Here is a 16,104-nt window from a genome sequence, read left to right as displayed (position 1 = left end):
CATCCTGAGCCCCAGCGTTCTCGGCCTCCCAGCGGGCTCCAGGCACGGCCCAAGCCAGGGTGAGGGGACATTCCCATTATTGCTTGCTGCTGTGGATACCAGACACCGTTCGCCACGGCTCCTAAACGTCCCCTCGAGATAAGAAATATGCGATTTCACGCAGGGGAGCGAGAGCCAAGGCGCCCTGCCCACCCGCCCGCCGCCATTTCAAATGTTCCGCGGCGCAGAACTACAGCTCCCAGGAGCACTCGCGGAGGGGGCGGGTCCAAGCCGCCCATTGGCCGTCCTTGGGGGCGGCTGCGTGACGATTGGCGTTCGGCCACGCCCGTCCGCTCCTCGGCGGGGCGGACGGCGGCGGCGGCCAGAGTCCGCCGGGGATGGCGGGCGGGAGCGGGCGGTCGCGGCGGGCGGCGGCGTGGGCCGCGGGCCTGGGGCTGTGCGCGGCGGTGCTGGCGCTGCTGGCCGCCGTGCTGCTCCGCGCCTACCTCCTGCGGGCCCCGGCGATCCCGCGGCTGTGGGCCCGGCGAGGCGGCACCGCCGCCTTCAGTGCCGGCGAGAGGCTGGAGCTCAAGGAGGCGCTGCGAGGTGAGGGGGCCCGGCCGGCCGCCCTGGCTGGACCCACCCTCCCGGCCCACCGGGCCCCCTCGGGGGCCTGCAGCCTGTGTGCCCCCCGCCCCGGCTCAGGGGTTGTTGCCGGCCCCTCTGTCCCCGGCGTCGCGGCCGGGGCGTCCCGAGGTCTCCGCAGGGAGAGAGGCTGGCGTCGAGGGCCGGCCCTGGGGCACGGGTGGGAACCGGGCAGCAGTGAAGAAGGAGGCTTGCTCAGGTGCTTTCCCCTGGGAGGAAACCGGTTGTTTATTCTCCTGAAGCCATCTTCCCATGTTGATGATCAGTGTTTCCCTCTGGTACACGCAGAAAGCTGCAGGCACCCTGTGACTGCGTTTGCTAGGCATCGCGTTGTCCACTGGATAAATCACTGTCGGGTTGTTTTGTTTCCTTGCTGGCTGAAACCTTGCACATCGCTTTGCTGCAGGCAGCCTGTCTGTAACAAGTCAGGGTGTGTTTGTGCTCCCTGACACGGTCTTCTGCAGGAGACTTTGAGGATACTTAGATCTCGTGAGGGCTGGCCCTTTGCAGGAAACCGTGATCTGGCACGAAGCGATGGTCGTTGGCTGTTCAAGTAGGGGTTGGGTTCTGTAAACCTGGCATTGTTGGTTTGAAAGATTTATTGCCTAGCAAATTCTGTTTATGTACTTTTTAATGGGAAAACGCAGCGATATGAGAGATACTTACTGCTGTGTTTCTTCTTGAATAACACGACCTTTAAAAGAATCTGTACCCACACTTAACAGATGCTCTTAGGAAAGGCAGCAGTCGTTGGGACTAAGTTATACCCATGCTTTGCATGACGGTGATGCGATGTTGGAGAGCAGCCTTGTCTGAGCCTTTTTGAATGACAGAGCAGGCTAGAAGGAGCCACAAAAGGCCTGTCTCTCTCTATATCTTTAAGGGTTAGAGCAGTATGAAAAAAGGTGCTATTACAGTCTTGCCGTCACAACCTGACTTCCTATTGAAAAAGAACCTTGAACTGCCAACTAAGCTGCCTGCTTAGCTGCCAGAATACTTTATGGCTATGAGGAATCAGTTCACCCTAGCAAAATGCAGCTGCTTCTGGACAGTAGCATTTCTAACATTATCACTCGACACTTCAGGATGAAAAATGGAGTTGAAGTAACTAGAGAAATACCTTGGCTGAAACTGGAAGGAAATACTGGTGTGCTGCATGTGCGCAGCTCAGCTGAAGTACATCAGTCTCTTTTGATAGTGGCAGCTCTTACTATCCTGTGAAATAATCTTTAAAGCCTGGAAAATATTCAGGAACATAAATATTACTTTCCCTTTTGAAATGCAATTCAAGTATTGTTTGACTGATTTCAGTGTCAAATGAGTTCTATTTTGTATTTCATTGAAGGTGCTATTAAAATCCCAACTGTTTCCATATCTCCAGAGGACTTGAATACAACTGCCATGGCAGAATTTGGGAATTACATTCAGAAAGGTACTAAACTTTCATTCTTACTAATCTCTGCTGCTAAATTTTATTTTCATAAACAAATTGAAGAGAGTCTATATGGTTCTTGAATGTAATGGAACAGATTTTTATTTTGTTTTTCCTCAAGAAAGGACTGGCAAAAATGGCATGTGTAGGTCACCTCTGCAACAGTGTGCTTTGGCGTAGCAACGGGCAAAGCTAGAACAGAGAAGGTTCAAATGTCTTTTTGCAATGATGGTTTTTGGTGCTTGAGATGGTTAAATGACCTTGCCATTAAAAACAAAAAAAAAATGGGGGAAGCCTACCCCTGCTTCAGCCCGCTTTTTTGGCAGTCCCATCATTGCTACCTGAAAACCAGCTGCAGCACTGGTGAACAACAGTTCCTGGGTTTGCTTAGGAAAGTCTTAAATACAAAGTGAGATGGATTGGTAGAGGTGTGAGAACGAAGCTGCACATCTGCTTCCTGAAGCAAATTTGTTGTGGTCAGTCTTACAGTGTTCCCCTTGAGGCTAGATAGATGACGGCTCTGTGGAGTATATAATGATAAAATTGGACATTATTGTTAATTTTTCTTTTTCATGTGTTTTTAATTTTTTTCTTAACAGTCTTCCCGGCTGTATTTTCTTCAAAGTTCATTCAACATGAAATTGTTGGGAAATACAGCCATCTCTTTACTGTTCAGGGTTCGAACCCTGAAATGATGCCCTATATGCTGCTTGCACACATGGATGTTGTGCCTGCGCCCCCAGAGGGCTGGGATTTCCCTCCTTTCTCAGCTGCAGAGCATGAAGGTTTCATCTATGGACGAGGAACGCTGGATAACAAAAACTCTGCCATAGTACGTCATCTGGGTAATATCGTTTCAGAGAGATACAAAGCCTGAAAAAGGCAGATTGGAGGAATCTATTCTCGTGAGATTTACTGTATTGTCTCTCTTCCCCTCTTTAAATGCAGGATGTTAGTGCTAAATTCCTAAGCCCTGTGGTTTTCTTCCAAATTTTCCTAGAAATGAAGTGGTCTTTTATTACTGAAGAAAGCAGAGTTAAAGCTTGTAGAAGATACAGAAAAACATATTCACAGATGCAGATTTATTTGGTTAAATGCCATATTTAGATTTTATGTCAAATGCTGTGTTTGAAACCAGGCATAGACTTTTTACTTTTTTCCAGGTGTCATATGGGCATTCAGAGCCAAACTTGGCCCTTTGAAAAGGCTTGAGTTTCAAAATAAACAATGTTTATTTAATATTATAGTCAAACAACCTTATATCTTTTGTTATCTAGTCTGTGGCAGAACAAAGAGCTGTTGTACTAAGTACATTTGGGAGGAGTGAAGTACAAAAAACATGGATCTGTGAAGGATTTCTCATTTGGGAAAAGGTTGATGGAAAAATTAATAAGGAAAACAGTCCTTTGTGATTTGCAGAGATTACTTCCATGACAGCCCTGTATTTAAATTTAAAGAGATGTTTAGCAAACCAGTGTCACAGATGCTGTGGCTGCTTGTTACGGCATAGGCCGTACTCCTAGAAAGTTTCTTCAAGTTGTTTAATCGTCAGTTTCAAAGCCCTGCAACTTAAACCTTGGGTTTGGTGCTTCCTTCTGCTGTCAACTGCACGAGTAACTCCACAAATGGACAATAAGAATCAACAACTTCAGCGAACACGGCAAAAATGGGTGCTGGCAAGGTAGAAGCGATATAAATTTCTGCTGAAATGTAAAAAAATTAACTAGCTTAAATTGAGAAAACAGGTGAGATGAAAAAATGCAGCAAATGGTAGATTTCATTTCTCATTCTTCAGATTAAGTTTCTTCTTCTGTTTCTGTCTTCTTAGCACTTTTTGTACAAAACATACCGCTTATTAAAATAAATGGATTTGGTAGCTCAAGTCAGAGCCAAACTGTGTGTAGGATAGACAGCTTAAAGGAACAGTGAATTCCTTGGGCAATTATAACTCTGTCGTGCTTCCTGTGCAGTTTGTCACTGACTTCATCAGTAGCAAGAACAAGCCTACACTGTATTTTGTGTATGCACACTGACACTGTGTAGCACACTAAGTCTTAAGCGTTATTGATCGAAAATATTGCAGTGTGTTTTCCAGAGAATATGAATATAATCAGTAGGAGTTGTAGAAATAAAAGCTCAGCTGTGGACAGGACAAAGTTTCCTTAAGGGCTCTGAATGCATCGTATTTCTTTTACGTTACATTGCATTCTTTTACATATATTCTCCTTACTAACACACAAGAATAGTACAACACATTCTGCTTTTTTCTCTGCAGGGTATTCTGCAAGCTCTAGAATTTTTGCTGAGAAGAAATTACAGACCCCGCAGATCTTTCTATGTTGGCATTGGACATGATGAAGAGGTATTTTCTTTCATTTCGTCAAAACAACTAGTTGTTTGCATTGTTCATGTATGTAACAAGGCTTAATTTTTAAACATGGTTTAGCTAGAAAGTCTTTCCTGTTTTTCTTGGTTATGTGGGTAGATACTGTGTCAGGCACGTGGTCATAGTTATATATTGATTGTTTGGCTTTAAGTGACATCGACAAAGGGTTTAGTGTGATGAGCAAAGAGAAAAGAAAACAGTAGAATGTTATTTCAAAATCTTTTCTGCATGGAAGGTCCAGCAGGAGTCACATTTTGGAATATATATAATACATGAAAAGCTGGCCTAAGATTTACATGGCTGTTCCAAATGATCAGGAGGAGCTAACAAAAATATTTCACTTTGGTTGTGGGTATACCCACAAGTAAACAGTACAAAGAAACAGATGAGGTGGTTTTGTTTTTTCATTTTCAAAATATAAAGACGAAGAATTGTTAGTAGTTAAAATGAATATCTCTTTAAAATGGCTAATTAATCTGTGGAGCTTATAGCTCTGAGATACCATTGTGTCCAAGAACTAGTAGGATTCAAAGCAACATTCAGTGACTCGTGAATGAGAGCATTCCTCAGCGTGGATATAAATTCATATGCTACTAGGCCGTTAACAATCTCCAGTGAATTTTGCTAGGAAGAATCTTTTATCGACAGGTTGCTCTAGAGCTGTTGATTAGGGGATTTCTTGCATTCTTTGCATTGTAGCACTGGTCACTGTCAACAGCAAGATGTTTTCCAGTATCCTTCCCAATGGCGTGGCTTAATCTGACCAGTTCCTCTGACTGGATTCTCACAGGTGCATGGTCGGAAGGGAGCAATGAAGATTGCAGCTCTGTTGGAAGCTAGAGGAGTGAAACTCTCCTTCTTACTAGATGAGGGAAGTGCAATACTAGATGGCATCATTGCGGGAGTGAAGAAGCCAGTAGCTGTGTAAGTAAGAGAGAACACAATTGACCATGATGAAAGTGATTCATTTTCAAGAATTAATTTGTGAGGAATGACCTTGCTAATGTCAATAAAATACATTTTCAAGGCATGTAGCAGCGTTGGTGTTGCTAAAGCTACAGCAGTGGCACAAAGTGCAAGTCAAGGACCTTGAGCTTTTGCTTGCTGTCCATCACAGTTGTGCTGACAAAAGCAGGATGTTCCACTTACCTAGTGCAAGCATGTTAATCGTGGTCTGCTCACTGGAGAAGCAGCCAAGGCATCAGTCCTCCAAACATGTAGGGATTGTGTTAAGGATGTGTTGTTACTGCTTCTTTGGTGTTTTTTATGGTGCTAAAAATATGCAGAGTAGTTCTTTTTACCTGTAGTCTGTGCATGTGTGTTTGGAGTTGCATTAATCATTTATGTGTTTATCATTCACCAGAATTGCTATCACAGAAAAGGGTTCAATGACACTGAACTTCACTGTGGAAAAAGAGCCAGGACATTCATCCTTTCCTCCTAAGGAGACCAGTATTGGCATTCTTGCAGCAGCAATGTCGAGGTGAGAGCTTCCCTGTCACCTAATGTCATAGACAAGTCAAGCAGGCTCCTAAGTCACTGATACGTGACTTTCTTTTTCATATTTGTATTTTTTGTATTTATTTACAAATATTTGTCATATTTGTATTAAATTTATTTTGCAAATTCCCCTTATATATTTGAAATTGAAGTTTGTAGCTCACTTTGAAAGGCAGAAATGCAATCCCCAGCAAAGGGACAGTTGCCAAATGTCTGGAGTGTCTTTTCACTTCAGCTGTTCCTGGTGTCAGTTGATTCCTTAAAACCAAGACAATGGGTACATCATGATGTCTATCATAATTTACTCTGTAGCAATAGAGATTGATTTGTTTGGGTTGCAGAATTTCTTTGGAATTTATCCTTGCACATACCTGCTACCTCTAGCTGGTAATTACCCAAGCCAATAAACATGGTGTAAAGTCAGAATGTGACTGGGTAAATCACCTCATTACATGTCTGTGTAGATAGCAAATTGGCTAATAAATACTTACTTTAGAACAACTTAAAATGTACAGATTTGATGGTATTTGGTGTGATATCTTTATAGATTTCCATGTATTCTTTATAAAAGTCAGGCTTTTGGATTTTTTCAGCTGTTCTTGAAAGAAAATCCTTGCATGGGACTGGAATGCCCAGAAATCTGTCACGGAACTGTGCTCACAGATTTACTTACCAGGAGAGGAAAGTGTGATTGCATCTCAAATACATGGATACATTTCACAAATCAAATTCCTATCAACCTTCTGGAGCAATAATAGCCACAGATTTTTTAAATTTCAAATGTCGATTTGCTTTGTCGTAGACTGGAGCAGAATCCCTTGCGCAATCTGTTTGGCCATGGGCCAGAGCTCATGACTATGGAGCACCTTGCACCAGAGGTGAGGAAAGAACTATAATTTCATTCTCAGATTTTCATCTTAATAAGTGAAGGGTGACCCAGCATATGAATTTAGAGCACAGTTATGTAGTTCATGGGAAGGAGAAGACTTAAGCTGTCCTTTCTGCCAGATAATTGTTTCTGCTGGAATTGTTCAACCACAGCCAAGTGACTACACTGTCCTCTTGAAAACTAGACATTTTCTGATTTGTGGTTTTGTTTCTTCCACTTAGTTCAGTTTTCCTCTCAATCTCATCATGAGCAACCTATGGCTGTTTTCACCTATTGTCAGCAGGTAAGAAAATAGATGCTTGATGAACATTCCCAGCCTCTCACCCTTTGAAGATGAAGACCACTAGCCATTTCTAGTCTTCCCAGGAAATCAGTTGTACCATTTCATAGTGTAGACAACATCAGTGCTTTACTGTTAATAACCACTTTGTTAATTGAATAGGCCATCATTCAGCTTCTTGCCTATGTAATTGCGGTGCTTATGTTTTATCGATACTTAACTTCTCTGAAACATGTTTTTTTTTTCTTTTTTTTGTAAGAGTTCTTGCTTGGAAACCTTCCACCAATGCCTTGATTCGAACTACTACAGCAGTCACAATGTTTAACGCAGGAATCAAGGTAGCTTCATTTTGATTTTTCTCCATGTAGTACGATGAGACAATTAGGACATTTGGTTTCCACCTATTTGTATCCAGTTACAATATCAGTACCAGCCCTGGTCTTAGACCCTGTGTAGTGTCACCACCAGTCTCATTTTTTACTTTAGGTGTGGCTTGGATTTAGCTACAGTTGAAAATCACTTCTTTCAGAAGTGTCTGATCTCTGTCATAAAACGTTTTCTGTAAACTAGTGTTAAGATTGTTTATGTTTTAGGATGGACGAGAAAGAGTGTTTTCTATGTAATCACGCAAAATATCGATGACAGTATTTGAAACTATGTCACAGTCGAAAACACTTCCCTAGCCCAGATGGGATCTTGTGTTTGCCAGCATGGGTCTGACGTTTACCTTCATTCGAGTAGGGTTAGTGTGCGCCTTGGACTGAGAGCTAACAGGTTCTGGCTGATCTAGCCAGATCTTGCCCTGATAAGGAGGTGTAGCTATCCAAAAATACTGTAGCCCTGGAAAATAAACAGGCTTTTTGGTGTGTCCCTGAAGAAATTTGTTACTGGAAGGCATCGCTGGACAAGAAAACAAGATACAGTGGCTGAACAGTGACACTGAGTGGCCAGGAGAGAAGTGACACCCTGGTTTCTTGGTTTTTTTCCTAAAGATTGTTCCTTTTTTGTTTAACGAAATTACAAATATTCATTCTGTGGAAAAGAAGAGTTACATGTCTTCAGTAACATCATGTGTTAAGCGACTTACATGTCTCATACTTGGGGAAAAGTAATATGACAATTAGTAAAAATACTGCTTAAAAAAACCAACGTAAACTTTCAGAATTTCTCAGTGTAAAGTTTCTGAAGGGAGAGGGCTTATCTCAAGAGGAAAACTTCTGTACAACAGCTAACTTCATTTTTGTTGACTTGATGAATATCTGTTTAATGCAGATAAGAGATATTCACATAGATGAGATTTACAGTATTTTAACACAGAGTACGGAGAGAGATATCACACTTAATGTTAGTGGAAGCAGAGTGAAGCATTAGTCTGAGGCCTGGAGTTGTTTGAGCAGTTTCTGAGTTTGCAGTTGGCATTTTAATCTGTTTTTAACTTCCTTTTAAGTTTTGGTCCTTCCTTTTTTTTTTTCTAGATAAATGTCGTCCCATCTTCTGCAAAAGCAACGGTGAACTTCCGGATCCACTCTGCAGAGAAGGCCGCTGAGGTGCTTCCTGTACCCCCAGCCGCGGGGCTGTTCTCCATCCCCTTCTGAGCAGCGTGGCACTTGCCCGTTTGCGGCAGCACATCTGTTCTATAAGAATGCTCTTTTCGTCCCTCCCTGTGTTCATACAGGCAGTGGAAGGGGAAGATTTGGGAAGTGCTCCTTTATGGAGGCTGTCAGAAATACAGCTTATCTAATGTCTTTTCTCCTCCTTTGAGATGGATTGCAAAATGTGTTGTTTGCTATGGCTTCTGAATGTGGAGCAGAGCAAGAGGCAGGCCAGCCTCGGCAGGGTGCCTTGCAGTTATACCGAGCAGATTTCAGAAGTCTTTTTTGCCAAAGAGCACGTGGATCTTATGTGATTATGGAATGGTAACGTCGAGGTTTGTAACCTGTGAGAATACGGGAGTCTTGCACACTTCAGTAGGTGCAGCGTGCCTGTCCAGCCAAGGACAGCCGTGAAACATTGTCAGTAAATAGTATCTTCCCTTCCCACACTTTTGCTGAGAGTTTATCTTTCTGGAAGCTTTTTCTGGATCGTTTACATGGATGACCCAACTACCAAGTAGCAGCAGGTTGACCACCTGCCTTTCAGGACTGAAGCGGTTCAGGAATACCTTGAGACAGTGATGTGCATCTGATTGCACTAGGGAGAAAAACAATTAGCTTAAGTATCAGCCATCCACGGAGTAAGAGGAAGAGAGCCTGCCACGCAGTTTCAGTCCTAACTATGCATCTGTATTTGCAGGCACAGTTGGCAGTTCACGGACAAACGTTTTCTGGAAAGTGGAACGTTTGCTGACATCTAGAAGGGGGCTGTCATTTCTTTTGCTTATTTAATCTCTGTGTTTTACCCATAGGTGCTAGAGATAGTTAGAAACACTATTGCTGATGACAGAGTGAAGATTGATGTAGTAGAGGCCTTTGACCCACTCCCCGTCAGTCCTTGGGATGACCAGACATTTGGAGCCCATATTTTTCAAAGAACCATTCTGGATACTTTCCCAGATGTTGACACTGTAGTCCCAGGTAACAGCAAACACATGATAATTATTGTTTCCTCTCAAGCTTCCGCCCTGCTTTTCTCTCCCCCATCCCCCAGTATTGACTTGTTTCCATTTTCTGTGTATTTCTCCACCCCAGCTGTTAACTACTGGAAACAGCTGTTTTTTCCTCTTTTTATTCCGTTCTCTCTTTATGTTTTAAAAGTTTTAATGTTGTTTTTTAGTAGTGGAAGTAAAAAAGCAAACAGGAAACTGACAGAAACAATGAGCCTTGAATTTGACTCTCTGCATATACAAAGGAATCTCTTCGGGGAAGAAAGGAATTGTGAGGGAGAGTAGGAGGTCTTCTTGCTTTAGCTCTTCTTTTATTGTTTTCATAGCTGGCAAAGCCATTCCTGCTTTTCTGTATTGTTCCTTATGATCCCAGCCCCTTCCCTTTCTCGCAGCTCCTTCCTAGTTCTCTTCTGTTTTATAGACTGCAGTTTAACGCTTAAACTTTTGCGGAGGCTGAGTATCATGGCTGTTCTTAGAATGATTGAATTGTATGTTCAGCTCTTCCTGTTCATGAAAGAGAGAATGTTCTTCTTCCAGGATGTACCAATAAACTGTTTCTAGTGATTTTGCTTTTGGTGTAGCTAGGGCTCATATAGAACTATTATCAGATGCCTTTCCTTTCTCCTGGGAAAAGCGTGGGTCATTAAAATGCTGCTCTCGTGCAAAGTAAACCTGACGTTTGTTTTCCAGGCACATGCATTGGAAACACAGACAGCAGGCATTTCACTAACGTCACAAATGCCATTTATCGATTTAACCCACTGCTCTTGAAATCAGATGATCTTCCCAGGTACTGTATTCTGTCTGCACGTGAGCAGCTGTTTGGGGTGGGGACTAGCGAAAGAGAAAATCGATATGCGTTAGGCAGAAGAAGGAAACCCAACCTTGTATACCTTGGCGTGGTGGTGGTGCTGCCTCACGTTTTGTTAGGCCACCCATTTCCTGCGGGTTTGGGTGCTACACAAATAGGGGGTGGTGATTACACTGGGAGAGTGTTAGCCCTCGCTCTCCTTTACTTCAAATGCAGACAAGACCTCATTTAGGCGTCCCATTCGGTGATACAGCAATGCTGTCAAGCTGACCGGATCCTTTATGTAGTGCAGCAGTGTGAAAGGTGTGGTTCTGGTAGTTGGCCTTGTTTAAGAGATTTATCCGTACGTTTGGACACATGCTACTCTGAATTTATTTGCTCCTTAAAGCTGGAAGTTTGGTTTGCTTGGGTAAAGTGATAGCAAAGAACATCATCATGCAAAGGATTGTTTATTTATTCACCATGTAATAGATTTGGCATTTTATTGAGATGCAGGTGATACGGAGTAGAGTGCTCTTGTAGCTGTACAGGACCATGACATAAATGGCCAAGAGCTGGAGTACTGTTTTTTCTTTTCCACATACACCATGGACTTAGTTGTTACGCTCTGAGCCTTAGAATCAGTAAATTTGGTTGGCCTGAGGAACAAGCATCGCAGTTACAGTGCAGTATTTGGTGTATATTGCTGCTTTTTTGTGTTGGGCATTGCTTTATGAAGTGAACAGGCAAGTAGGGTGCTGGCTATATGCAGGTGAGTCACCAATGCACACTGGAATGAAAAACATTCTTCTCTTTCTACCAGGATCCATGGATTGAATGAGAGAATCTCAATTGAGAATTACGAGAAGCAGATCGAGTTCCTCTTTCAGCTGATTAAGAACTGTGACATTGACGAGCTTCCGGAGCCTCACGCAAACTCCCACGAGCTGTGAGCAGCACGCCTGAGAGGAGCAGCTGCTAAGGTGGACTCCGGGATGGCAGGGCTCTGGGCCGTAAGATGCGGTTGTGTTGCATATTGAGCTATGTCTGGAATCTGGTTTTTGCATATTGTGGTTTACATACAGATGGAAAAACTGCTTGTTGCTGCTTTAGGCAAATGTACGGTTTGCCAGAAAGTGATAAGAACCTGGACAAAACACAACAAGTAACCCTGGTTTCTGTTCCTCCCTGGTCTGACATGCAGCCATTAATCTGATGGTATTAATTTTTTCAGTGCTTTCTTTAAGCCTCTGAAGTTGGTAGTAACTTAGAAATCTAAGCTATAATCAGCAGTCACTCAGCTGTCGGTAACAGAGGTGAATCTTCCTATGTGTGCTTTTGACAAACTCATTTTATACAGTTAGTTGATTTTTCACAAATGACGTGTCTGTCAGAAGCTCACGTGGAAGGTTTGTGACATGGTGTAGGTTTCACGTAATTGGTAGAGTTGCACTACGAGTTTGTGGCACTGCTGCGTGGTGTGGGCTTCTTCCCCAGCTGATGCTTCCTCAACCAGCATCAGTGGTGCTCTCAACCAGTGTCAGTGTTAACTTGCTACTGCTAAGTTCTCCCATGTATGCACTGATTTCTGACTACTTTAAAATCCTGAGCTCCAGAAGTCCTAGCTGTGTTGCTTTAACTGATGTTGCCCTGATCTCAGAGGTGCTGAAAACTTTTCTTCCTGTCCTCTCATGACTTTTTTTTTCTCTCTCACTCTTTGGTAAGGCGCAGGGTATGTTGTGCAGCTGGGTGTCAGAATAAGGAATTGCAGCTTCAAATAAGAAGCTAAATCGGTGTTGTCTGCTCGTATATATTCTGTTTTCACTGAATCAGTTTCTGTAGTGTACGTTTCCCTTTTGTTCCTCTGAGAACTTGATTGCAAAAGACGGTGAAGCCCTTCAGTTTCTTCCAGTTCAGTGGGAGCAGAGTCTTTGTTCCTTCTCTGCCTGTGCAAGCAGTTTTCACTTTGCTGCAGCACTTCTGTTGACTCAGCTCTTGGGGAATCCCAGTGTAGACAGGCCATCGATGTTGACCCTATTTAATCTTGCACCCCTTGCACTAGCATGCCTACCCTTGTTAGCACTGAAGGGTTAAGCATTCTTTTGGCCTTGATAGCCTCTTTAGTTGTGGTTACCATTATTAATTAAACAAAGAAAGAGTTAAGAACCAGATGCTAGCCAAAGAAAAGACTGGGCGAAAGCTGCTTTGTTGTACTGCCATGCAGCCTCTGCGCTGCAGGTACTAGTGCAACTCCTCCTGTTGCACTGTTGCAGCGATGTGTGTCTCTTTGTCCGAAATTGAATTATACACTGGAATGGGTGGTTGTTCTGCTCTAAATTCATATTGTAAAATGTACTGGAATGTACAGGAAATACCCTGAAACGTATCCTGAAAAACAGTGATGGAACGGTGATTCCTATTCTTTCCGTTCACTGTTCTCTATTTATTTGCAGTCTGATCTTATCAGTATGGCCAATGGGCTAAAACTGTATCAGTCTACTAAATAATTGAAACCAGATCAGCATTTTCATCTAATAAAACAAGGAATGCAGATTCTTTTCTGATTATTATTTAGTCTTTTTATGTAACTGTATAATTGCAATGAAGTCATTTCCACACCTGATTCTACACTAGAGCAAGTAATAAAGTTTCCATCAAAACAAATCCACATATTTTCCAGCCTGCTTCAATCTTTGCACCCTCCCTGGTGCTCCCCATTCTATACAAAATTAGCTAACTCTGTTTATGCATTATTGGGTAGTAAATAGCTTGCATCTTTTACGGTTTATTGCATTTTGTCTGTGTGCCATAACGTCATTAATTTGTTTAGCCACATGTCTATGGCTCTTTTGTGAAGGTGTCATTCCTCTTGCAAACTCCGGTTGCAGACACAGCAAAAGCGATGTGTCAGGGTACAGCACAGAACAAAATACATCCCCGGGAGTGGGAGGTGGAGGAAGGGTTTTGGGGTTTTTTTTCTCTGGCTAGTCTCTATAAACACAACTGAGTCTAAAGCCTTCACTTTGGCTATGGCAGTACGGGGGCAATATTGTTTAACGTCTTCATTAATGACCTGGATGATGGGACAGTGCATCCTCAGCAAGTTTGCAGGTGATGCGAAACTGGGAGGAGTGGTTGGCTGACTCGATGGTTGTGCTGCCATTCAGAGGGCCCTCGGCAGGCTGGAGAAACGGGAAAACAGGTCTCTCATGAAATTCAACTAAGGGAAATGCAAAGTCCTGCACCTGGGGAGGAATAACCCCCCGCTGGGGACTGGCTGGCTGGAAAGCAGCTTTGCAGAGAAGGACATGGGGGTCCTGGTGGGCAGGTTGAACATGGGCCAGTAATGTGCCCTGGGAGCAAAGGAGGCCGGCAGCCTCCTGGGAGTAAAGCTTAGATGATGTCCCAAGGTCCTTTTCAATCCCAACCGTTCTGTGATTCTGTTGTAGGGCACAGGTTGTGAAAATCCTAACCTGGGTCACGCTGTTGTTCAGTGAAGGCTGTGTTGTGGAAGGAGGGATTTGTTGTCTGTTGTAATAGCAAATGGGTCCTAAAGACATAAAGCATCCTTTATATTTTGTAATCTCCCGTCCCCAACCAAAAATCACTCATCTCTGTGTTTGGTGAGGATTGTTTCTTTAAAGGACGTTCATCTGGAGATTCATTTTGCTGCTGAAGGAAAAGTGAAGGGCAAACAGCGCTGGGAAGGCAGGGTTGGTTTTGGCAGGTACTGTGCAAATGTGCGCCATGAGATTTTGCTAATGCAGCTTGTTGCAGAGCCTCATTAAGTGCTGCTCATCAGCCACTGCTGAAATCATGCAGTGCCTCCGCATTGAGTAAACGTTCAACAGGGCTTTGCTGCAACCTGAAGCCACTAAACTGAAGTGCTTGACACAGACCTATCTTGCGGGATCCAATGGTGGAAAAGCACATTCCCCACCTCTGCCCATTTTTTCAAGTCACTTCTGATAATTGTCTGTGGTTTTTTTCTATGCAGAGGCTTTGCCCTTCGTATTCCCAAGTCTCCTTATTTTATATTAGCTGCCATGTCATGCTTATCTGGCACAATTCTGAAGGATCACTCAATGATGTGGTATCTCCACACCTCTCCTGACAGAACAGTTTTCTTTCCACCCCATTTTACTGCTCCCATGAGATGTTTTCAGAGAACGTCTCTCATCTTGAGTGGTATTTGAAATCTTAGCGTCGTCATGTAAATAATAGCGTGAGGATGATGCGCTGGCCTGTTCTGCTAAGATCATATACAACTTTGCATTGTATGAGTAGTTACTTGATAATGTCAAGTGCATAATGAAAACACAGAGTAATAGCTCTGGGAGCTATTCTCTTTTTTTTTGTAGTGAGTCATTGTGTTTTGAGCATGTAGAGCAATTACCTCTGATTCATCAGAGAAGGAAAAGCCTGCTTTTCTGCTCTGAAGACACACAACTTGGTGTCGTACCTGATGGGGTTTTGAACGCTGTTTGTATTAGTCCGGTTCCAGTGTTTTAACATGTTCTGTGTTACATCCATAGCAACTTCCTTTTTTTCCCCTTCTGTGTAGCCAAGTCTACAAAGCTGCCATTCTTCCGACAAGTTACTCAAAGTAACGTCTGCAGTTGTCCAGCTGTAGCAGCCTGCTACCTAGCAGACCAGCTGATTGAGGGTCATGCGGGCCTGCTACGCGATGGAGAAAAGGTCACGTTCCACACCTGCATTTTCTAAAGAAAGCTCTGTTGCTAGCCTCTATTTACAAGGGCTTGGTTTATTTTCAGCCCAGAGTGACCGTGGAGAGTTCAGGCACAGAGCTGGAGGAGAACGCAGGAACAAGGTGTTTACAAAGTTGTTTCCTCCAGCCTTGCATTTGACACTTGCATTCTTGGCTCCTCTTCTGACATTTTGTTTGGTATTTCATGGAGCTGGTGAAATCCATTTTCTCAAGCAGGTGCTGTGAAAGCTTCCCCACTCAGCCCACGCCACCGAGCCCTACTCTTACCAGTGCCACAGAGCACTGAGGACTCTGGAGGCCGCTCCGTCGTAGCCTGCAGTGTCCTTTGCCGTTGGCGGGACGCGGTCCTTGCTGTAGCTCAGCCTGTGACCCTTCATCCTGACCTGCAGCGCTCCTCAGCGCTGCCTGCTGCTGCCAGGTTGAACCCTGCACGGGTTCTTGCCAGCGCATTCAGTCCTCATCCGCAGCTCCTATGCAGAGCTTGCTAGCAGTCTGAAACTTTTAGACGTGTTTGTCATTTTAGTCCCCAAATTCAGGTTCCTGCAATAACCCTTTAAAGGCACTGTGCTGCCATGAGCTGTGAGGTCTCATACAGCACTGGTAGTTGCGTGCCAGCATCTCTCAGTGCCCGTAGCAAGGCCCAGAGGCGTGCAGAAGTGCTGCCCAGGGAATTATTTTCCTTAACTCAACAACACAGCGAAGGCTGTGTGTCATCTGAGTTGCCGTGCAGGGGGCTTGGCTCCGCTTTCCGGTTCCACGGCTTCCCAGGGTAGCGGGGGCGGCAGAGATAAAGCGCTCAGCATGGTGGGGAAGGGAGTGACCTGCTGCACTCAGGAGAGATCGCTCTGGCTGATTGAAGAGCTGTGATGGTG

The 16,104-nt window shown here is 44.0% G+C and overlaps 1 protein-coding gene across 1 annotated transcript; it reads left to right on the top strand.

Moving 5' to 3' along the window:
- Positions 1-377: 377 nt before the first annotated feature.
- PM20D1 (peptidase M20 domain containing 1) lies at positions 378-11,893 on the top strand (the record flags this gene model as incomplete). Its single annotated transcript, XM_082330120.1, has 13 exons — positions 378-585; positions 1,970-2,056; positions 2,656-2,888; positions 4,332-4,418; positions 5,233-5,366; positions 5,806-5,925; positions 6,745-6,820; positions 7,053-7,114; positions 7,371-7,449; positions 8,587-8,658; positions 9,516-9,684; positions 10,404-10,503; positions 11,327-11,893. 13 exons carry the CDS (start codon positions 378-380, stop codon positions 11,454-11,456), a joined length of 1,557 nt encoding a protein of 518 aa, XP_082186246.1. The 3' UTR covers positions 11,457-11,893.
- Positions 11,894-16,104: the final 4,211 nt, after the last annotated feature.

The sequence above is a fragment of the Platalea leucorodia genome (genome assembly GCF_965183815.1).
Source record: "Platalea leucorodia genome assembly, chromosome: 19".
NCBI classification, from domain to species: Eukaryota; Metazoa; Chordata; class Aves; order Pelecaniformes; family Threskiornithidae; genus Platalea; species Platalea leucorodia.
The sequence above is the reverse complement of the archived record's forward strand: the minus strand, read 5'-3'. Positions and strand labels throughout refer to the sequence as shown.